A 24,229-nucleotide genomic window follows, 5' to 3' on the forward strand; every position below is an offset into this window, starting at 1 on the left:
TTACTCTCTCATTTTCTAAAAGGTGAGAAACATGATGAAGGACAATAAATAATATTTACTGGGTGTCCCTCAAATCTCAATCCTTGGTGCTAAGTCAGGGCCACTGAAAAGGAAATAAAACCAATATCTTGGTGAAATAAGTCAAGCAGAGAGAGTCAATTATATGGTTTCACTTATTTGTGGAGCATAACAAATAGCATGGAGAACATGGGGAGTTAGAGAGGAGAAGGGAGTTGGGGGAAATTGGAAGGGGAGGTGAACCATGAGAGACTATGGACTCTGAAAAACAATCTGAGAGTTTTGAAGGGGCGGGGTGGGGTGGGAGGTTGGGGGAACCAGGTGGTGGGTATTAGAGAGGGCATGGATTGCATGGAGCACTGGGTGTGGTGCAAAAACAATGAATACTATTATGCTGAAAATAAAAAAAACAATAACAAACAAAAAAACCTAATATCTTGGGTCACAGAATGATGCGCACAGATAGAAACTTCTTGCAGGGGCATGGAGGATGGACTTAACTTTTTGCGGTCCTGTAGAGGGGCCTTGTGGGGTTTCTACCTTGACAGTCATCTAGCTCGTAAGAGCACAGTCCCTTGATGGATAGTTACATCTGTAAACTATAAAAGAACCAATAGGAGATATTTATAACTATATCTATACCTAACTGTGTATCTATCTAACTAACAAAAGAGTAGAAAGAGTTGTTTATTTTATTTTATTTTTAAAAAGATTTTATTTATTTATTTGACAGAGAGAGAGATCACAAGTAGGCAGAGAGTCAGGCAGAAAAAGAGGGGGAAGCAGGCTCCCCACTGAGCAGAGTCTGATGGGGGGCTCGATCCCAGGACCCGAGATCATGACCTGAGCCAAAGACAGAGGCTTAACCCACTGAGCCACCCAGGTGCCCCAAGAGTTGTTTATTTTAAAGAATGGACTCACGTAATTATGGAGGCTGGCAAATCCAAAATCTGCAGGGTAGGATAATGGAGGGTTTTTCAGCTCTACTCAAGCCTCCTAATTTAAATGTTAAACTCATCTAAAAAATACCTTCACAGAGGCAACTAAAAGAATGGTTTGACCAAATATTTGCATACTGCGGCCTAGCCCAGTTGACACAGCATTACCCATCACAGGAAAAACATGTAGGAAGAATTTCTCAGTACAGAAACGAACTCACCATGCCAACAAAGACAGTAGGGTATCAGCTACAGCAGGATGAAAAGAGTTCCCAAGTAGGCTTTTACAAATTAAGGAGTAGAAATTATTCTGTCCTGCAGCTCAGGAGAGTCGTCTGTGTCTCTCGAAGCACTGGTGAGCTTGTAATTCAAACAGGCAGTTTCGGGTCTGGGAAGGCATCAGGGAGTAACGTGCACTGAAAAGAAAGCAGAATAGGGCAGACTGACTGACCTTGAAACCCCGAGGTGTGTACGGAGGCTCAAAAGTCCTACTCAAATATTATGACTGTGCATTTCTAAGGAGTACACTGGTTGTAGACAGGCTGATTGGCATTTACTGTTTCCTGAAGAAATATGCTGGAGAGAGGTTGGTGTTCAGTCTCTAGGGGAAGGCTTTCTGATGAACACAACCTTCTAGCCTCTTTTTCAGAGACGGACAGGCGCAACTCAAGCACCAATTAAAAGGTGCTTCTGTGAAGAAGACAAATTTAGAGGCACACAAAGTACAAGGCAGTCTAACACGATATACCGCCTCTGGACAGAGACATGGGGAGAAAATGCTTCTCAAAGCCTGGGGCATGCAAGGGTTAGGAAAGGCAACGCCTTAGAAAAGTCATGGCAGAAGCATCAGGAACTGCGTTGGTCCTTGAGCCAAATGTGAAGCAAGGGTTTTAGTTTAGGAATCCGCTGAGGGTGATTCTCCAGCTGAAACAAGTGACACAGTCCGAGAAGCCACCATGATGGAAGGCAGGTTTCACGGTCCTCATCGTCCCTTGTTATAGAGATGGAAGGGTCTGTGGTGGTGTAGTGCTGCGAATGACAGTTCAGAAGAGGTGGAAGAGGCCCTGCCTAGACACAGAACCTAAAGACCATATTGCGTGGTGGGAACAGAAGCCAGAACTTTCTGTTCATAAATCTTAAAACAGATGTAGTGAAAGAATTAGAAATTATTTTTGTAGTGGGGGAGGCACAGAGGGAGAGGGAGAGGGAGAGGGAGAAGGAAAGAGAACATCTCAAGCAGGGTCCATGCTCAGCACAGAGCCTGACATTGAGATCAGGACCTGAGCTGAAATCAAGAGTCGGTTGCTTAACTGACCGAGTCACCCAGATGCCCCCAAATTAGAATTTATTGTATTAACCTGGATCTTCCCTAACCCAGGTCTTTTGTTTGCAAACCAGAATTTCTGCTCAAAACAAACAAAACAAAACATTCCTCTAGCTTAGCTAACGACTTTGGTCACCAGATAGCAGGCAGGAGCAGGTCCACTTCAGGAAGCTGAGTCTGGGTCCGGAAGAAGCAAGCCAGACAAGAATGCAAAATCCTCAGTATGAGAACTGAGGCAAGATTGGGGGTTCTAGAGAAAGGGAGAGGTTGACCTGACAAAACCTGGGAATTCATACTTGGAGAAAGGAGAGGGACAGCTCTGAGCAATGCCTGGATGGTTCTTACACCGGGTTGGCACAGTGATGTCAGAGGCGTACATCCCTGTGTGAGCACGTGGGCATGATTTCAGATGCTTGGACTCCCCCAGGAGGATGAAGGGCCACCATCTGGGAAGAGGTCAATCGATTTCTCCTTTCACATCCTGTCTCAGAGCAAATCCAAGAGCAACTTCTAACTAAGCCCATACTGTTATTTTTTTTTTCCAACTCACTGAAGTGAAATTCACATAAAGTTAATCATGTTAAATTGAAAAGTTCAGGGGCATTTAGTACATTCACAATGTCACACAGCCATCATTCTACCTGGTTGTGTCACTCCAAAATAAAACATGTACCCAATAAGCTGGTTCTCCCCCATTCCTCTCTCCCCCGTGTCCTGACAGCTGTGGGTCCACAAGCTGCCTTTGTGGTTTTACCTATTCTGTATGTTTCATATGTATGGAATCATAAAATATCTACCACATTTTGTGTCTGGTTTCTTTCACTTAGCATAATATTTTCAGCTCATTCATATTTTAACAGGAATTTAAATAAAGCAGAGAATAGGGCAAAATAAGAAGTCAGTATCAGGCCTGATGGCATATTGGCTAATACTTACTGAGCTTTTTTTTTTCTTTTATTTATTTTCAGCATAACAGCATTCATTATTTTTGCACCACACCCAGTGCTCCATACAATCCGTGCCCTCTCTAATACCCACCACCTGGTTCCCCCAACCTCCCACCCCCCGCCCCTTCAAACCCCTCAGATAGTTTTTCAGAGTCAATAGTCTCTCATGGTTCACCTCCCCTCCAATTTCCCCCAACTCCCTTCTCCTCTCTATCTCCCCATGTCCTCCATGCTATTTGTTATGCTCCACAAATAAGTGAGCTTTTAATATATACCAGGATTTGTAGATGTATAAAGTACCTTCTAGACAAAATGTCCTTCACAGACAAAATCTTGTTTTTCTTCAAATAGCCTTCTGATTTAGGTCTACTATTGTCCTCATTTTAGAGACCATGGAGATAATAAATAATTTCTAAGATCACAGATTAACGGCACCGGCTGCCAGTTCGAGGCTGGTTCCTTCAAAATGCATTCTTCACTGCTTGAGTGGGTGTACCTTTCATTACAGAAACTTAAGAGAAAGCCAGGCTTGAATATGAGTGGAGGAAGGAAAATGAGATTAGTTACAGCAGAGCACTCTTTCCTTAGGGATAGCCCTTTCATACTCAGCTAACCTATTCCCGTCTTTACATGTGTCTATTATGTATCTAATGGATATAGATGTCTTATCTCTGTTTTATATTCTCGCAAGCCAGGTGACAAGTCCTTTTTATCTCTGAGCAAATTATTCCTGAGATCAGTATGTACATATGCCTATTATTTACTTCCTGTAATAGGACAGGAGCCAGACTGATGGGGTTTCTATGCAGCCCCACACTGAAGTCAGGGCTGTAGGAGACAAATGGACAAGGAGCTCATCCCATGTTGATCCAGGGTCTCTACAGTGAACCTTGTTAGCTGACAGCACAGGAAGTGGCCATGATGGTGGCCCTATGGAGTTCCATTATCCTTGTAGACCAAGGACTGCTGCTATATTCCTTGAATATACATAAATGAGAATAGGAGGTGATGGAAAATACACTTTTTTCCCCTGTAGCTGCTGTTGTTTAATTCAGAGGTCTCTGACCACTAGGAATCACGACTAGAAGGGATGAAGTAGACTGCCTACACTCAGAGATCCTAGTTTTTAAAACAGGTACATGCACTGGGTGGAGCTGTTTCCTTTGATGAGAGGAGCATGTTTTGAGAGTGGGAAGGAAGGGAGCCATTGGGTAATTTTGTAACCAGAATTATAGGTGGCAGAGGAAACTGGTTCTTGCCCAGAATCTATTTTGCTCTCCATTCTGGGCATGGACTTTCACTACATTTTAGCAACCGTTGCTGGTAGTTCTATATCATGGCCACATTCTGGAACATTATTGACAGTAAGGCATGCCAGGCCAGGGGCAAGAACTGTCATGGTGACCTCTGTTGTGTCTTTCTTACAGTTTGCTGCCCATACATATGGTTTTTTTTTTTTTTTCAACAATTGGGACTATGTCAATTTATTTTTTTTTCAATTTATTTATTTTTAGAAAAACAGTATTCATTATTTTTTCACCACACCCAGTGCTCCATGCAATCCGTGCCCTCTATAATACCCACCACCTGGTACCCCAACCTCCCACCCCCATATGGGGTTTTAAGGAAAGACAGAGACCAGATGGAAGAAGTTAGGGTCACTGAATCACAACCTGGGGGAAAGCTGCCTCTCGGTAGGGGCTCCCAATGTGAATTATTATGCCTGGGAAATGAGAAACACCTTCCACGTGTAAGGTGTTAGACTTCTATGTGTCTGTTGCAGGGTCTATGTGCATCACACCACTTTCTACTTTCTGTATACGTGGCACAAGGCACTTAACTTCTTTGGGTTTCATTTTCCTAACTGGTAAAAGGGTTCTTCATAGGCACTGTCCTTGAAAAAAATGTGAAGATTAAATAATTTGATGGATTTAAAGTATTTAGGACAAATCATGGCATGTACTAAGCACTAGATAATATTAATCATTATCTCTTAAGGAACTCTCATTTGATCTCCAGAATGCTAGGTCTTCAGAAATAGCTCTTTGTTTTGTTTGTTTGTTTGTTTTGTCTTTTTATTTTTTCTCTAGTAATTTTCATTTTGAAAATATTTCCTATCTTAGACATACAATTAATAAAAAATGAGCTGTAACTCATTGGGACCTCTGATTAATGGTGTGTTTTACTTTTCATTGAGCTGTTGTTCTATCTTTTAAACTCTATGAAAGATCAGATTTCTTGATTTCTTAATGACCAAGGGTGAGGGCAGGCCCTGGTCTGAGGGACACTCAAAGATACAAGATATCTAAGAAGATTAGTGAGTTCTGTTTACTTGGTTGTGAAATAGTCCCTAGCTAAAGGTTGGCATGACTTGCTCGTGAGAGTTAAACAATCTTAAATATTCATCTGACATTCACAGTCAGATTAGGCCCTAAAAGGGGAACCTTCCAGGGTACCTCATCTTCACTAAAGAACATGGAAGATTTGAAAATAGTGTTTGTCATCTAGCCACTGCGGGACTGGGGAGAGAATCAAGCTAATTTCCACTTCTCACCCTCTTAGAGAGTCATTAACATGTGTAGCAGAGACCCACACAGAGTGGGGCAGAGATAGTTCTCCTCGTATTCTCTGGATATTTGTAGAATAGCTGTTCTTCCTCTAACAAGAGATGATTTGGGGGAACTAAAGCTAGGTGTGGTAAGATCTCACCCTCTAGATCGGGGAGTGGATGGGCTGAAACCTGGTAGAACCTTCACTGTGGACAGCTAGAAACACAAGACTGAGCAATCTGGGTCTAGTAGTAGGAAGACTTGAAGCCTCAATTGTTACTTTTCGAGACTATCCAAACAGATTGGAAGGCTGTCTCCCATGCAGGAAAGAGCATGTTCTTAGTTTTAGAAGTGACAGGGGTGATTCACGAACTTCTGAAAAGAAAACACTGATTCTGATGAGAGTGAAGGCAGCTAGAAAAATTGTCTGAAGAACGGGGTCTTCATCCAGCCATCTAACCTTCTCCATCCAGCCGTCCAGCGATCTCTATCCACCCATCTAGCCATATTCTGGAGGAACAGTCCTCAGGCCTGCTAATAGGGTCTTAAAAACAAAACAAAACTCTTTATTGACATATAACTATCATATAAAACACTAGTTATCTTGGGATTACAATTTGGAAAGTTTTGACTTATATATACAATCATGAATCATCATGACAATCAAGATAATGAATGTAAACCTCACTCCCTGCAAAAGTCCTGCCCCTCCTCACTCCCGTGCTCATCTCATTAAATCATTGACCTGCTTTCTGTTGCTCCAGATTAGTTTGCCATTTTGGAACTTTATATAAATGGAATCATACAGCTAGTAATTTTTCTGTCTGTCTTCTTTCACTCAGCATAATTAAATTGAAATTCACCCATGTTGCATTGTCTGTGGACAGTTCATTCCTTTTTAATTGCTCCATGGTAGGATTTCACTGTTTGGATGTGCTTCAATCTGTTTATCCTCTTACTTGTTAACAGACACTGGAAGTGTTTCCAGTTGGGGTGATTACAAATAAAGCTGCTATTGACATTTGTGTACAAGCATATGCCTTTGGGGGCGCCTGGGTGACTCAGTCAGTTAAGCAACTGCCTTCGGTTCAGGTCATGATCCCAGAGTCCTGGGATCGAGTCCCACATCAGGCTCCCAGCTCTATGGGGAGTCTGCTTCTCCCTCTGACCTTCCCTCTCATGCTCTCTCACTCTGTCTCTCTCTCTCTCAAATAAATAATAAAATCTTAAAAAAAGAACAAGAAAACAAAACCAAAAAAACCCCCCATATACCTTTATTTCTCTTGGGTATCTACCCAGAACAGAATATCTCAGTGATTAGCAGGTGTTTAAATTTTTAAGAAACTGCCAGAATGTTTTCCAGTGTAATTGGATCATTTCACATCCCCACCAACTGTGTATGGGAGTTTCTATTCTCCCTGTTCTTGTTAATACTTGTTATGATCAGTCTTTTTCATTTTAGCCATTCCAACAGAAGTATAGAAGAATTTCATTATGGTTTTAATTTGCATTTCTTAACAATTAATAATACCGAGTATCTTGTGTTTATTTGTAATCTCCATGTCTTCACTGGTGAAGTGTCTGTTCAATTATTTTGCACACATCTTATTACTCAGCCTGTTTGGTATTTTGTTGCTGAGGTTTTTTTTTTTAAAGATTTTATTTATTTATTTGACACACAGAGAGAGACAGTGAAAGAGGGAACACAAGTAGGGAGAGTAGGAGAGGGAAGAGCAGGTTCCCCGCTGAGCCTGATGCGGAGCTCGATCCCAGGTCCCTGGGATCATTAGCTGAGCAGAAGGCAGTTCCTTAAAATGACTGATCTACCCAGGTGCCCCTGTTACTGAGTTCTGAGCATTCTCTATGTATTCTGGATACATGACTATTATCAAATATATGATTTATAGATATTTTCTCCCAGTCAGTGGTCTCTGTTTTCTGAAGAAACACACTCTCAAATCTTAATCTTAAAACCTGCTTTGAGAAACCAAACCCTAGATAACACCTTATGAAAAAATTTTAAAATGCTGCAATACACAGTCACCAAGACGAAAGCAACACTACTTTTAAAAAAATCATTGAGTGGTAGGGTGATTAAATTGGCGTTCAGTTAATAATGAAGTTGCTTTAGATTTTTATTGTATGTCATACATCAGAGTGTGGTCATTTACACTTTGTATCTTATTTTATTTTCTCATGTTCACCTTGACACAAGCAAGGAAGAGCTGCTACATTCAGCTGTCAAAGGAACTTAGATTGGACCCAATGCCGAACTGTATGCCACTACTTATCCAAACTATTTGTATAAAGATTTTTCACTTGAATCAATTGTCAAGCAAGAAGGAAGTACAGTTTCTAGGAAGAAGTGGGTAACAACAAATTACTCTGTGAGACCCAAGAACTAATACTTGCTTAAAAATGGTAATAGATTATCCAAATGAAAAAAAAAAAGGTCTATTCATCTATGGAGTGCTCGTACTAGTACTTGCTGGTCAACTATAAAATAAAGCACATATATTGATAATTTTGTGTGTGTGTGTGTGTGTGTGTGAGAGAGAGAGAGAGAGAGAGAGAGATAAATTACATGATGAAATCTGTGGGAAGGAGGGTATTGGTAGGAGATCCTAACAGAAAATCTGTCTTTGGTTGCCATCATGGATCCAAGATGCCCTGGTGTGGTAAAGATGATTATGATGGTGTCTCACAGATCAGAGTGAACAGGATCTATATCTTGCAGCGCTAAGTCTTCATAAATTTCAGGTTGAGTCAATAAATCTTGATAAGGATCTTCAGGATGTGATCTGATCAAGCAACTTAGTGCAGAGATCTAGAAATATGACATCATAACATTTATAATTATTTCACCTCAATTTTCAGTGATTTTGTCTGATCTTGTCAATTTATCCCTGCAATGCTCTCGGTAGGTCACTGACTCTCAGCTGATGGTACTCCTACTCCTGCCCCACCCCCAACCCAGGCAGGGGATATTTAGCTATGTCTGAAGACATTTTGGTTGTCAAAATTGGGGGTGGGAGACATTGTTGACCTCTAAGGGATAGAAGCAGGGATGGTGTTAAACCTTACTTTGCACAGATAATCCCCCACCACCCCCACAACAAGTAATTATCCATTCCCAAATGTCAGTAGTGCCACAGCTGAGACACCCTGGCCAGCCGAGGTGTTCACAACAGCTGAGGCAGAGATGGGGCAATTCCAGACATATCTGGAATCACACTAAAATACATTTTTCATTGATCTTGTTGGGTATTTATGTAGTCAACAATCCATGCCAGGATCTACAGGAGTTTGAGGAGGAGAAAGAGAGAGGGCCATTCCAAAAAAATAATAAAATGTTGTCCATGAAGGAGTACTTGGGTGGCTCAGTCGGGAAAGCATCTGCCTTTAGCTCAGGTTGTGATCTCAGGGTTCTGGAATTGAGCCCCTTGTGGGGCTCCCTGATCAGCGGGGAGTCTGCTTCTCCCTCTCCTTACGTTCCTCCCCACCCCCATGCTCTTTCTCTCAAATAAATAGGATCTTTTAAAAAATGCTATCCATGAACACAGGGAGATATGCCCCTCTCTCTTTCATCCTAGGGACATGGAAACAGAAATATTGGAATGATAACTTTGGTGGGGGGGTCACAAGGCCAATCATTTTTGAGGGCTTTCAGAATCGATGACGTGGCTATGTGACAGATATACACATATGCATATGTAGGTACACATGAGCACAAGAACATGTTGGCATGTAGATGATTGATGGGATAACTTGGAAAATCATGAAGTGTGGAATAACTATTTAAATTATGTGTTCCCAGAGTTACTGCATCTCTTACTTGACTGCGACATCTTCCGTTAAGTATTTACTGTATCTATGTGATTTTCACTAGTTGAAGACATGGGTAAAGCCCCTGTTTCCTTATCTCACAACCCAGTGACTATAATACATGTGCAGTATATTTTGGATGAATGAATAAGAAATGAATGTGTAATGTGTGAGGGAATGAGGGAAACTGTGTTAAGTCATGAGGAATGAAATGTTTCTACAAAGAAATAGGTAGAGATAGGTTGTTTGGTGAGTGTAACACAGAGCCACGGTTGTCTAAATTCACCAGCTCCCTGTCTTCCCATTAAGAGGGCTTTTGAAGGTGATTGTGGTGGTGGTTTTTCCATCTCTATTCAACCAGAGATGGAAGTTAACAGTTAGCACCTATGATTCTCTGAAATGCTTTAAATGCTCCCTCATTTTCCCAATAAAAAAGGCTACTCACCCAGCTGATCTCATTGCCGTGCACAGTATAAGTGAGCCCACAGAGCGAGAAGGAAATAAAAATTTGCACACAAGTCACTATCATTTGAAAGATCACAATAACCTACGGAAGAGAAGAGGAGAAGGAGCTTAGATTTTCCTACTTAGCTTTAGCCTGTGCTATGCTCCCCCTGGTTGCCCAAGGGCAAGGGTTAGTGGATATTTTGCAGAACAATGCACTCCCAATCCAGGATATGCACATTCTCTTCATACAGAAGCCTGGATCAGACACAAACCTTGCTTCAGTGAGCACCAGACATAAACTCCTACAGAAACAAATGTGAGTTATGGGAGTTCTAAATGGCAAAGTTCTGCAAAAAACCTCCCTTCACATTCTAGAGTGAGTTACTGCTACTTCAGCCATTTTGTCCCATTTATTAGACAAACACTGACTATGAACAGGCCAGGATTTCTGTCTGTCTGTCTGTTTCTCTCTCTCTCTCTCACACACCTGCACCCACGTATACACAGGCGTACCCGTACATACACAAAGGTCATGAGATTCAACTTTACTTGCAGAAAAAATGGATTTACCAACATTCCACTTGCCTTTTAAGTTAACATTAACATTAACATTAACATTAAAAGGATGCAGACCAGCTCCCAAATTTTATATAATTTTAACTATAATTTAAATGTGTACTTTAACTAATTCTAATCCATAGGCTAATTTTCTTTTTTTTTTTTAAGATTTTATTTATTTATTTGACAGACAGAGATCACAAGTAGGCAGAGAGGCAGGCAGAGAGGCGGGGGAAGCAGGCTCCCTGCTGAGCAGAGAGCCCGATGTGGGGCTTTTGATCCCAGGACCCTGAGATCATGACCTGAGCTGAAGGCAGAGGCTTAACCCACTGAGCCACCCAGGTGCCCCTATAGGCTAATTTTCAATTAGTGTTCCAGATCAAGTCTCTCTTTTCTGATCTATGAACAATAAAAGACTGTTCATAGATCAGTGGGGACGGGGGGGGCTGTTCATAGATCAGTGTGCCCAGAGAAGAGAGAGAATTTGGAATGATAAGAGTATATGTTTTTCAAATGAGGCACTCACACAATTCTTCAATTCTAATATCAGGTTTTTGTTTCCTTTTTAGACAAAATTCATGATTACATTTGTTTGTTTGTTTGTTTGTTCCCCCTGTTACTTTTCAACTTTGAGAGACTTCATGGTAGATTTTAGTCTCTGAGGACTAATAGAACTGAAAGCAAGCATCACAGGTGAAAAGACCATCCAACAAAATAGTACTTACACTTACAAAAGTTTTAATCAGTGAACACTCACGTAACTCTGAGCATTCAGATAAGAATAGAGCAACTAAATTCACTGAGAGAAGAACTATCCCAGTGCTCGAAAGTAGTGTGCTGACCATGTTAGCTCCAATAGTCACTCCAGTCTGCAAGAGAACAATGCATTCAGTAGAAGTACTCAGGGCCTTTGTATTTCCGGATGCCTCTTCGGCAGTATCCTTGAGTCCCACCCTGGCTCCGTGGGCTAGTGTAGGTGAGCCTTCATAAGCAACCCAGCCTCTTTACCAGAGCAGTATGCTGGCAATCCACCTCACACATGGGAGAGAAGGAAATACCTGGTCCTCCTGAAATGAAAGGTCATGGACAGAGCCAACATGGTGGGGATTCTGTCTGTTCTGATATCACTGGTTGGAGTGATCTCTAATATGTCCTCCTGAATTAGAAGCTCCTGGAATTAGAAGCTCCCGGAATTAGAAGCTCCCTGATACAAACGCACAAACATATGCACCATCCTCCCCATTTTAGCCTTCCAAAATGTACCTCTTCAACCACTGCGATGGGATCTGTATGTAAAGACTCCCTTAACTTTGCTTCTTACCAGATTTTTTAAAAAGTGTTTGCTAAAACTCATACAGTTGAACACTTTCTCCTCCTAAAAAAAGCTAAGTATATGCCTCATATGCTAAAGAATTAATAGATCATTGAAGAAAAAGTTGCAAGGTAGTCAATAAAATAGACTGGAAAATCCAAATTTTGTATTGGTTTAGCTTTGTGTAGAGAGTCAGAGTCAACTGCTCTTATTAACTCATGAAATAGCAAAAGGGAAAATGATACTCACCAGAAATTTTGTTGGCTTTTTTGTACATGAGATGGTCAAAGATCCAGACATGATGAACTGTTTGTAAGACAGGGAAGACATTCATGGGGGAGAACTCTTTCCCATCCACATCACCTACCACCACCCTGGATGACCCACCCTGAACCCCACATCTTACCCAGTCAATATGTATATTCTGACAGAATATTCCTAAAGAACAAATCATTGAACTGGATCAAGTTGGATCTGAGTCTACTTTGGGCATATGGATGGAAGAATATTGATGTGGACAGAAGGTGAGGCAAGGGCTCCATGTAGATGCCATCAGTTGTGACAAAGTTGGATGGGAAGAATGATCTGCCCTACACACCCCCATTCTAATCTATCCAAACATATTCCAACCTGAAAGTTCATTTGCTTTCTAATGTATGCCTGGATCATCTCAGTTAAGGATGATCTCTCCTTTCAAAGGAGGGAGCATGGGACTCGAGCATTTTTTTTATTTTGGCCAAACACTTGCAGTTGGTCCTGAGGCTACTTTTGTCACCTTCTCTCCTACAAATCCCCTATCTACTCAACACAGTGGTTCTGCCAAATAAATAAATAAATAAATAAATAAATCTATCTCAGCTGTTGACTATAAAAAGAGAGGATAAACTAATTAAATACATTTTCCCTTTATTTATAATTTCCAAATAACTTCTTTGGTTCCCAAAGTAGTTCTAATTGATATACTCACAGATGCTCCAGCCCAGAATGGGTAGCCAATATAAAAGCAGAATAAAAGACCCTTGTCCTTAATGTACCAGTAGAAAAAAATCTCGATGATGCCAGCTAAGAAGCATTTCAGACCAGTCATTATCTGAGCTACCTGGAGGAAGACAAACAGAACATAGGGGTGAAGAGGAAACTCTTTACAATTAGAGACATCTTTCCTTCAGATCTCAAGATCATATATGAATCATGTGTGATCTTTTCACCTTAATTGGAAAATAATCCTTGGAAGAGAATCCAAAGAAATTGTATTGGTTAATCAAGCCTTGTTGATGGATATTACCTCATGGGGATATTACATTTGGGAAAAACATTCCATTTGATCTCTGAGAGCCCCAAACACCTTCATCCCAAAACATTTGACCTAATGGTACACCCAAATATATCGCCCTCACTCACTTCTTACCTAATCTTATGAATTGGCATGAAAGAATTTATCCCAAATAAAATTACAGAGCACATTAATTTTTATACTCACCCCCCAATGTCTACAGGACTAACGGTAACTTACACCCAGAGATCGCAGATTCTTTTTAAGGAAGTTATGCAGCTTGCTGGGTAGATGTCCATCAGACTTAGTTGCATCTGCTTGTCCCACCTGCATGCTTTGAATTTCATTTGTTGAAATGCCCTCAACAAACCCACCGGTACCAATGACACCTCTCATTCTGTAAAAGACCACACGTAGTCAGAATTCTTCATCAAGCCCCACAACGCTCAGGGTGCAGAATGCTACACACATTTCTGGAGGCGTTTGAAGAAAGCAGCTGCAACACTTCCTAGTACTGAGAGGATTATATACATATTTTTAAAGATTTTATTTATTTGACACAGAGAGAGAGACAGCCAGAGAGGGAACACAAGTAGGGGGAATGGGAAAGGGAGAAGCAGATTTTCTGCAGAGGAGGGAGCCTGATGCAGGGCTCAATCCCAGGACCCTGGGATCATGAGCTGAGCCGAAAGCAGATGCTTAACAATTGAGCCACCCAGGTGCCCCTGAAAGGATTGCATTTCATAGGAAAAGAAGACACTGGCAAAAGGTATCACCTGTAAAACTTGTTCCCTTGGCTCCCAACAAATCTATCTGAAGGAGATGATAAGCAACCCTTACTGGAGGCCTGGAAGCCTGGGTTCTGAGGCCCTGCAGGATGGAATCAATGCACTATGGGATTCTGGAGCACAGTAGGGGGAGACAGGCAGGGACGGGTAAATGGGGTGCCACTCCCAGGAATCAAAGATGCTCACCCTTGCCAAGGGTGAAATCTGATTGAAAGGATGCATACTGTAATGTCAGGCACACCCTGACAAAGATCTCAACTCTCCTAGTTATTTGTTCTGGAGCTTCAGAAAATTCATGTACATGCTCCAAGTTTCTTTCTTTTTAAAAGATTTTATTTATTTGAAAGCGAGAGAATGAGAGAGAACACAAGAGGTGGGAGGGTCAGAGGGAGAAGCAGACTCTCCACGGGGCAGGGAGCCAGAGGTGGGACTCGATCCCATGACTCCAGGATCATGACCTGAGCTGAAGGCAGTCGCTTAACCGCTGAGCCACCAGGCACCCCCATTCTCCAAGTTTCTATTCTTCAGTTGTGATTGAGGAATAGCAGTGTTTCTCTCACCTCATAAGGACTTCATGATGCAATGTTATTGAGATAACTCATCAGAGCTATTTAATAATCAGCAATATGAGGAGTGTTTCCACTTCATTTCTTTTCTCCTCAGAACAAGAGCAATTTAAAGCTTTCCTATTCATTCTCCCATATCATTGCCTAAAATTTCAATATGATCAATTTTTAGAATAGAACAGAGTGGATCTCACTCTATTGGCTTTTCCACTAAGCCTAAATTATTATTTTTTTCTTTAGAAAGCTACACTGTTTTGTTTTTGTTTTTGTTTTCTTTTGAGAGAGAGAGAGAGCAAGTGAGCCCATGGTGGTGGGTGAGGCAGAGGAAGAGGGAAAGAGAGAATCTTAAGCCTGACGTGAGGCTCAATCCCAAGACCCTGAGATCATGAGCTCAGTTGAAATCAAGAGTAGGAGGCTTCATTGACTGAGCCACCCAGGTGCTAAATACATTAAAAGATTTTGAAAAATACAGAGAAATTCATGCAAAGTTAGATTAACTACACACCACTAACGATATTTGCTTCCATTCCATCTCAATAGTTGTTGATATATACATAAATGGTTTTTGAGAGCTTAATTATGGTTTATGTGCATGCTTATCTCTAAATTTTTTACACTTAGCATTATATACTAAAAATCTTTCCAAGTGTCTTCTAATCATCACTTTTACATCTGTACAATATTTGATAAAAAGGCTAATGGTATAATTTATTGAGCATTCTCAAGATGCCATATATTAAAGTGACATTTTTGTTACTGTAAATAAATATCCATTTAACATTAATATTTATAAAATTTCCTTTTGTGGGATTACTGCATCAAAGCATAAGGATTATATAGCATGTGTTACACAGCCCAAATTTCATGCCAAGAAGGTTTTCTCTGTTTTCGTCGTCACTAGAAATACCTGGATTATCAGGTTAGGACACCCTCACTGAAACACTTCTTTTCTAAAGATTAAATCAAGTATTTACAAAACATTTCAAACTAAATATAAAACATAGTGGAAGTTTTTTTTTTTTTCTTTTTCTGGCTGTGACATTCTAGTAATTTAAGATTTTCTTTATTGTTTGTTTAGCAACTAGACCATCGTTTGGCATCTAGTGGGAGAATAACCTTTACTTTTTAAATGAATTAATGATAAACAAGGAAAGGAAGGTATTGCTGAAATTCTAAAACAAAAACAAATAATTCTTTTACGGGTAAAACATGAACTCTGATGCAAAAGGACAGATAGAATTAAGGACAACACACGTTGCTCTAGAAACTTCCTGAATCACTTTTGACCATGGAGTGTACAATGGCCTCTGTGAATTCCTTTTATCTGTGTATTTCAGAGTTTAAGAAAATGGCATACTCACCTTTTGGCGAAGAAGATAATTTTATTTTCCAAAACTCTAATTTCAAAATAAAACACTGCCTTAACCTGTGTATGAGTGCATATGCTTGTTGTTAAAATTTTTACAGGGATAAGAAGGGGAAAATAATGATAGTCTCTGAGTGCAGAAGAGGGGAAAAGGGACTGAAGTCTCAGGGCTAAGACTTCAGCTCTGCCTCCAAAGATTTATTTATTTTTATTATGTGACTTTGAAGCAAATGAAGCCAAAAGGCTATCTATTGACTCTGGACAGTAGGTGAAGTATTTGTAACGGTGTTGTCTGTGTGTATATCCTTACTAAAAAGATAACAGCAGTTGGGGCACCTGGGTGGCTCAGTGGGTTAAAGCCTCTGCCTTCTGCTCGGGTCATGATTCCAGGATCCTGGGATCGAGCCCCGCATCAGGCTCTCTGCTCAGCTGGGAGCCTGCTTCCCCCTCTCTCTCTGCCTGCCTTTCTGCCTACTTGGGATCTCTCTTTCTCTGTGTCAAATAAGTAAATGGAACCTTAAAAAAAAAAAAAAAGATAACAGCAAGAAAATACAATAACCAAATACAACACAACAACCGCTTTTTTGGCAGAGAAAGGATGTCCTGCTCCCTGCTCCCCTCCCTTGGTCCTCACTCTGCAAACCTGGATCTGCTCCCAATCGAAGGATTTTGTGTATCCCCAGCCCAGACTCATCACAGAATCATTGCCAAATTCTACCAGAATATATGAAACCGAAAACGCTCTGCACCTACCTTGATCTCTCTCCTAGGCTGCTGGGCTTTTAAACAAGCTATCCTGGTTTGCAACTTTGTGTTTCATCTCTTTCACCCAGCTGCCCCACTGCCTTCTGTCCTAGAGAAGGATGGTTATGGCAGAATTGTTACTCTAGACTTCTTCATTTCCAGCTTCCACTTACATATATGGGCAGTAGAGATAAGCAAGCCTTAATAGTATTGGAAGATAGTCAGCAATCTACCAAGCTCAGAAACAAAGCTTCCTGGACTCTTCTGACCATACATACTCTATCACGTTTGTTTTCATTGGATTATTTAGACTCAAGCTCCCTGGCTGACATTACATTAATGGTTCTGTTCTCATTCTTGAGATGTCCTCAACGTGCCGCTATCAAAAAGATAACTTCAAGCCCTGGCCTCTTCCCCATTGCCACCTGCTTTTTCTCCTTGCTGAGAGGACACTTTTGAAAGGTTTAAAATGTTTCCTTTCCCTTATCTCCAACATCAGAGAGCAGTACAGTCAATGACATTCAGAATTTCTTCTTCCAGTCCTTACATGACACAAGGATCTACTTATGTATTTTAGAATTATTTTTAAAAGGAAGCTGAGAACTGGACCGAAGATCACAAGGCTTAGTCAAACCAAGTCTATGATTATTCAAACCAAGTCTATCAAAACGCCTGCCTGTGTTGTCAGGGTTAATTTCAGCACATCTATAATCCCCAGAGCTGTTTTTGGTGGAGTGCCTGCAAGGCGCTGACCTTGGTCAAGGCATGAACACATTGACTCATTGAGTTGCTTTGTAACCATGGGTCTGAGGAGTTTCTGGGTGGTTTGTGCCAGCTTGTCAGCATTATTTACTGATAACAGTGTGACTGGTGATTTGCACGTGGCTTCAAGGAGACCACAGATTGTGTGCTGTTGGGGCTGGTTGCATAACATGCCCACAGGACAAGCCAGGTGTAAGAAGTCCAACCACCACTACAACTCTGGGCTCCCTGGTCCTGAGGTATTCTTTTGGGATTCACTGTCAAAAACAGAACGTGCATTCCGGAGGAAAGGGGAAGACAACTGGAACTCAAGCCTGGCATTACGGACTGCGAGGCAGTTCTTAGCTGGAACATATATCCTTAGTTTAATGCTATTGTGATATCATGTCCTATCCCTCCAAGAGATCCTAGTGGCACACATAGTCCTACTGGGTCCTATGAATCTTCTTTACAAATTAAACACTAACTCTTTCCATTGGAACACTGGCATTAGAAGTGACATTGCATTGAAGACCAAGATTCATCTTTAACTAAAAATATTGCTCGGGATTTATTTATAGAAAAAAAAAAAGGATGCTTTTGATAAAGGGGGTACAGAGGTGGTTACTGAACCACTGTGGCGTGAAGTAGCACAGGCTTTAAAATCAGTTACTGATCACAGAACTTCCAGGTATAATATGGAAATGATAGAAACTTGACCTTAGGATCTAGCAAAATGAATGAGTAAGAAACTGCAAAATTCGGCTAAAAATTCATTTTTAGTGTTCCTGCTTAGCAAAAACAAAAGTGAGTTTTCCCCTTTTTGGCCAACAGGAGGAGTGCTAGTCAAAGGAATCCAGACAACCCACACTGTTAAATTGTCTTCATCTATAGGCTTTTGAGAATTTAGCTTACAATGGATTAAAGGAGATATGCATCCTCTACACTCAAAAAACGCACCTGCTCTGCTGTCTCTCCTTCGCCTTATGATGGTCAGTGGCTACTGAAGCCGCAGAAACACTGTAGAAGCTAGTGGCATCAGAATTGTTCCACAAAGACTATCGAACAAGCTCCCAAGTGGGATGCCCCTTGCCTAGGTTATGGCTGATACGGTGATAACAGAAATCCCACCAGAGCGGCCCTCTTATTTGACTTTGTCGTTGTGACCTCAGGAAGATGGCAGATGGCAGATGGCATATTTTTCTGTAGCTTTCTTTCCTTCTAATGTTTTGTCTGGCTTTGGTATCAGGGTAATCCTGGCTAAGGGAATGAGTTGAGAGTGTCCCCCTCCTTTCTTTTGTGAAGAAATTTGTCATGGATTGTTATAATTTTGTCTTTAATTATCTGATAGATATATTTGAGCTTTTCTCAGTGGCAAAGTATTCAAATATTATTTCAGTGTTTTCATTTGTTATACATATATTGATGTTTTCTAATTCGTTTGGATCAGTTTTGGTAACTTATGTCTATTTTATAATTTCATTCACTTGTATAAATTGCTGGCATGAAATCGTCTGGAATTATATTTAATGCTCTTATAAAGCTTTTAATTTTTGTGGAGTTGGTGGTGGTGTCTCCACTCCCGTGACTGATTTTGATAATGTGTGTCTTCTCTCTCATTTTCACTTAGTCTGCCTAGCTGATGTTGTCGTCAGTTTTGCTGGAATTTTCAAAGAACCAACTTTTGGTTCCATTGATTTTTCTTTATTATTTTTCTGTTTTCTGTTCCTTGATTTTTCACTCTAGACTTAATTATTTCCTTATTTCTCCTTACTTGGGATTTAGTTTTCTCTCCTTTTTTTTCTAGTTTTGTAGGAGGGGGTTTAGGTTATTGATTTGAGACATTTTTGTTTCTTTTTTTTTTTTTTTTTTTTTAAAGATTTTATTTATTTGAGAGAGAGAGACAGTGAGAGAGAGCATGAGCGAGGAGAAGGTCAGAGAGCAAAGCAGACTCCCCCATGGAGCTGGGAGCCTGATGTGGGACTCGATCCCGGGACTCCAGGATCACGCCCTGAGCCGAAGGCAGTCGTCCAACCAACTGAGCCACCCAGGCGTCCCGAGACATCTTTGTTTCTGATATAAGGACTTAAAGCTATAAATTTTCTTCTAGGTCCAGGGTTTGCCATCTCCCATACATTTTGATATGTTTTCTTTTCTATTCAATTTAAAATATTTTAATTTTAAAATATTTTTAAATATTTAAAAATATTTAAAATTTTAAAATTTTAAAAATATTTTCCAATTTCTTTTTTTGATTTCTTTGATTCATTGTCAATTGAGAAGTGAGTAATTTAAATTTACAGTTATGAGGGGGATTCCACAATGTCGTTCTGCTATTGATATCTCATTTAATTCTGTTTTGTTCAGAGAACTTACTTTGTGGTATTTCTATCTTTTAAAATTTATTGTCTTTTAATTTATTGTCTTTTAAGTTCTAGCATGTGATTGGTGTTTGTTTTCTATCACTGTAGAAAAATACATTATTACCAATATTGTAATAATTGTAAATTATTGGTGTTATATATTTACATATGTATGTGTGTGTGTGTGTGTGTGTGTGTGTGTGTGTGTGTATGCTATTGTGATATCATGTCCTGGCCCTCCAGTAGATCCAAGTTGTACACATAGTCCTACTGGGTCCTATGAATCTTCTATAATCTCTCTCTATATTTTATATATATAAATATATATTTTATATATTATATTATATATATAAAATAATAGGTAAATACATTATTATCAATATAATATTACCAATTTTGTGGCTTAACATGATTCAAATGGGTTATCTCACAGTTTCCTTGGGTCCAGAGTTGAGCATGACAGGATGGGGTTCTCTGTCCAGGGTCTCAAATGGCTAAAGTCAAGTGTTGGCCAGAGCTAACATATCATCTTGGGCATGGGAGCATCTGCCAAGTTCATTCAGGCTGTTGACAGAGTTTAGTTCCTAACAACACTGGGAATGAGGTCCCATTTTTTTTTTTTTTTGGCTGTCAACTAGGGGCCTCTTGGAGACCGTCTACCATTCACTGCCACATGTCTCTCTCCAAGACATGGCAGCTGCCCTGTCCCTGATCTCTAGACCCAGATTTAAATGGCTTGTGTGATGAGGTTGGGGCTGCTCAGACAATGTCTTTGACTAACCCCAAATCAACTCCTAGAATATTAATTATACCCTTAAAATTCTGGGAGTGATACTTGGTGATTTCACTAGTTTCACTCAAAACCCATTTTCACAAAATGGGTGGAGGGTTTTAATAGTATACTATATTTTATATATTATAATGTTTTATATATTTATGATTATGTTTATATATTATAATGTTATATTAATATTATTTTTATTAATATATATTATATTTTGTTAAGTTTTTTAAATATATGCATCAGGTTAAGTTGGTTAATAGCTTTCAAGTCTTTTATTTTCTTCTTGATTTTTCTGTCTAGTTTTTTTTATCAGTGATTGAGGATAAAATATTAAAACCCAATATTGCTGAATTCTCCTTTCAATTCTATTGATGAGGGAGCAGGAGGCTGGTTGAGGAGGGAGCAGGGGCTGGCGCCTTGCACCCCCTCTCCACCCACTCCCCTTAGTAATATGTATGACATTCCTCAGGCACCCCTGACTGCCCTGAAAGAAGAACAAATGGTTATATTGCAGAGATCACAGTCCTGTAAGGCAGGAGTCTCCCTTTGTTTGCAAATGTCCCTGAGATTTACAAACAAAGAAGCTACCTTATCAGTAGCCCAATTTCCCTAGCCCAATTTCCAAGGACACATAACTCAGTTCCTCAAGCCCTAATGCCACCCTCCCCTCCATAAGAAACCAAAGGAGGCGGAGGTAAAAGGAAATGTAAATAAAGTTAAATTTCTTCTAAACCCAAACAAGTGTCTAGGACACTTGATAGGAGAAATGTGAAGCCTTATCTCTAGATCTCCAAGATAATGTTGAGAATCATTCCCAAGCATATGGCCCATTGATACACATCTAAAGGGACTCACAAGAAGATTTTTATTACTAGTAATAAATAACCTTTCTCCTCAAGGTCCTGCAGACCTTGCTTCCAAAATTCCTAAGAGACTAACATCACCCCCTTTGTCCTCACCTACCCAACTCCTGTGTATATAACCAGACACTCCTCACAGGCTCGGGGCAGCCGCATCTCTGCCTGCCCACGGGTCCTGTCCCCGTGCTCTAATAAACCACCTTTTTGCACCAGAGACGTCTTAAGAATTCTTTCTTTAGCCGTCGGCTCCGAACCTCACCCCACCGAACCTCACCTAGGTTCAAGAACTTCATCACTATCAGTGGTGCTTTCTATATTTGGGGACACATTTATTTACTCTTGTTTCTTCCTGCTCTGTTGCCCCTTTTATCATTACAAAATACCCCTCTTTCTCTCTAATAATGTTTCATATTAAGTATATTTTATTTCACATGAACATAGCCCCTCCAGCACCCTTATGGTTATGGTTTGTTTCTTTTTGAAGAAGCAAATAATAAGTAATTTCTAGAGGCATATTGTCCCCACCTCACTAATGCCATGTGCAGACAAATTTGCGGGTATGATTTCGTGCTGTCAGATTAGCTGCCTACAGGGACACCGAATTAATACACTGCCTTGCCTTTTCTTTAGGGGGAAAATTTTTTCTCTCTATCACCACTGGGTGTCAGTAGAGTCACGTGTGGCGGAAGCTCTGAAAAGCCATTACTTCTTTTTTTTTTTTTTTAAGATTATTTATTTATTTATTTGTCATAGAAAGAGAAGCGAGAGCAAGCACAGGCAGACAGAGTGGCAGGCAGAGGCAGAGGGAGAAGCAGGCTCCCCGCCAAGCAAGGAGCCCGATGTGGGACTCGATCCCAGGACGCTGGGATCATGACCTGAGACGAAGGCAGCAGCTTAACCAACTGAGCCACCCAGGCGTCCCAAAAAGCTATTACTTCTAAAACCTTCCCTTGCAGCAAAGGGAAGAGAAAATAAATTACCGCCGTCTAAGATTCCCTATTTAGAGGTGTACGGACTCTCTTGAAGAAATGAAGGGTTTTATGAGATTAATCAGTTTCCAAATCCTAGAGGTGGATTGAGATTAAAATTGATTAGAGGATCAGAGTGGTGTAGGGAAGTTAGGGGAAGGGTGGAAGAAAATAGAAAATAAAACTCAAGTTAACTGAGCACCTTCTATGTACTAGATAGATATAACGGTAAACACTTCACACACGTTTTCAATACATCTTCATATCTCAACGTAGATGGCAGTCTCATTGCACTCATGCTAGAGGGGCATAGGTGCTTAGCAGTTATGTTGAACCTATGGTGAGAACGGACTTTGAGGGTTGCCTAAAGGGCTGGCTGCCTTTTCTGAGAAAGGAGTCAAAGCTAGGAGTGTAAGGGCCTATTTAGCCAGAGTGATTCCCTCAGGTTAAACAGTGATTTTGACATTTATGCAGTAAAACTTAAACTGACCCTGCCCTCCGCCCCCCAGGGGACTTACTTAAAAGCAAGTCCGGGGAAACCAGTCCCGGGTAACAAAGCCCAAATACAAGGGTGGGTCAGGCCAGATGGAGACATCCAATCAGTGGGGCATGCATACTATCTCCCTAGCTACCAAGGAATGTGGGCCCTGCCCTTTGGGCCCTTTTGGGTGCCAGTTCTGACCAAGGTGATAGGCTCGTTCAAATATCTACTATAAGGTAAATTGGTCACCCGTGTGTGACCTAGCATGACTATGCAGCTTTCTCTGTGTGTTGCAATCTCATTGGGCATCTGTGTGTGGCCAGGCCCAACTACATGGCCTTTGCCCTTTAAAACTTAATCTGTAAGGCAGGGAGGGATCCTCCTCTCTGTAAGAGGCGGCCCTGAATGGTTGGTTTGATTCTCGATGCTTGGCGAGAAATAAAGCATTGCTTGACTTTCACTTTATATCAGTCTCACTCCTTCGATTACAGTCTTAACAGGAGAGACCCAGGAGGAGCTCCCGCACTAGGATAATGGAAGTGGTGGGGTGGCGCGATGAGGGTACGGTAGAGTCAACCGTGTGTGGAAGGACAGTGGCCCCATGTGTTTGACAGCCCCACTTCTAGTGTCCACTGCGGTGTTCTCAAGAGAAGGAATCATTCTCTCTCTCTCTGTGTCTCTCTGTCTCTCTTTCTCTCACACACACACATGAACATTTATCCCCTACATTCTTTCAGGCAAAGAAGAGGGTTCTTTATTCTGCGCTTAAATAGCTCGTAGTGCCCTGAATGGTGCTTCTCTATCTTGACAAGTCATCTGTTTTTCCCAGTTGATTATGAATTCCCTGAAGCCAAGCCAACATTCCATGTAATTCATCTTTGTAAGCCTGGCATCCAGCATAGGGTCGGGTAACGCCAAAGTCCCCATAAATGTTCGATATCCATAATAAGCAAATAAAGAAGAGGAATGGTGTAGAAATGTGTGCATAGGGAAGGAGGGCAGAAGAAAGGGAGATGATAATGAGGAGAGAGTTTGAAGAAAGAGCTGAAAGCTCCAACATCCTACTCTCAGAATGAAAAATAGAATGGGGAAACTGAGCTCCAGATCTGGCACAGTGGGTATGACCCTGACATAGTGGGTCAGGGCAGGGAAAATATGAGAAAATCTTTCAAAGAAATGGGGCTTGTATTAAATTAGAAGTCTTTCAACACCAGCATGTGAGCATGTGTGTGTGTGGGGGGGGCTTAACATTTATGCTCGAACAATTGTTCTTTCTTATTTTGAAATCAAGAAAAAAATGAACTGGCTATCTCTTCATAAGTATTCTGGTTAGCCTTTGTTTGCTTGTTTTGTTTGAGTAGCTGATGAGGGAGAACA

At 40.8% G+C, this 24,229-nt stretch overlaps 1 protein-coding gene across 2 annotated transcripts; it reads right to left on the reverse strand.

The window, feature by feature from the left end:
- Window positions 1-7,634: 7,634 nt before the first annotated feature.
- Window positions 7,635-16,782, reverse strand: LOC122914530 (high affinity immunoglobulin epsilon receptor subunit beta-like). Of its 2 annotated transcripts, none has more exons than XM_044261150.1 (7): window positions 16,665-16,782; window positions 13,432-13,588; window positions 12,886-13,017; window positions 12,168-12,224; window positions 11,338-11,475; window positions 10,047-10,148; window positions 7,635-8,603 (listed from the first exon to the last, which is right to left on the reverse strand). In XM_044261150.1, exons 2-7 carry the CDS (start codon window positions 13,585-13,587, stop codon window positions 8,478-8,480), a joined length of 711 nt encoding a protein of 236 aa, XP_044117085.1. In that variant the 5' UTR covers window position 13,588; window positions 16,665-16,782; the 3' UTR covers window positions 7,635-8,477. The 2 variants fall into 2 exon arrangements, with proteins under 2 accessions (XP_044117085.1, XP_044117084.1); XM_044261149.1 differs by having other exon boundaries at window positions 11,332-11,475.
- Between the last annotated feature and the right edge of the window lie 7,447 nt (window positions 16,783-24,229).

Source organism: Neovison vison, chromosome 7 (genome assembly GCF_020171115.1).
Source record: "Neovison vison isolate M4711 chromosome 7, ASM_NN_V1, whole genome shotgun sequence".
Lineage (NCBI taxonomy): Eukaryota > Metazoa > Chordata > Mammalia > Carnivora > Mustelidae > Neogale > Neogale vison.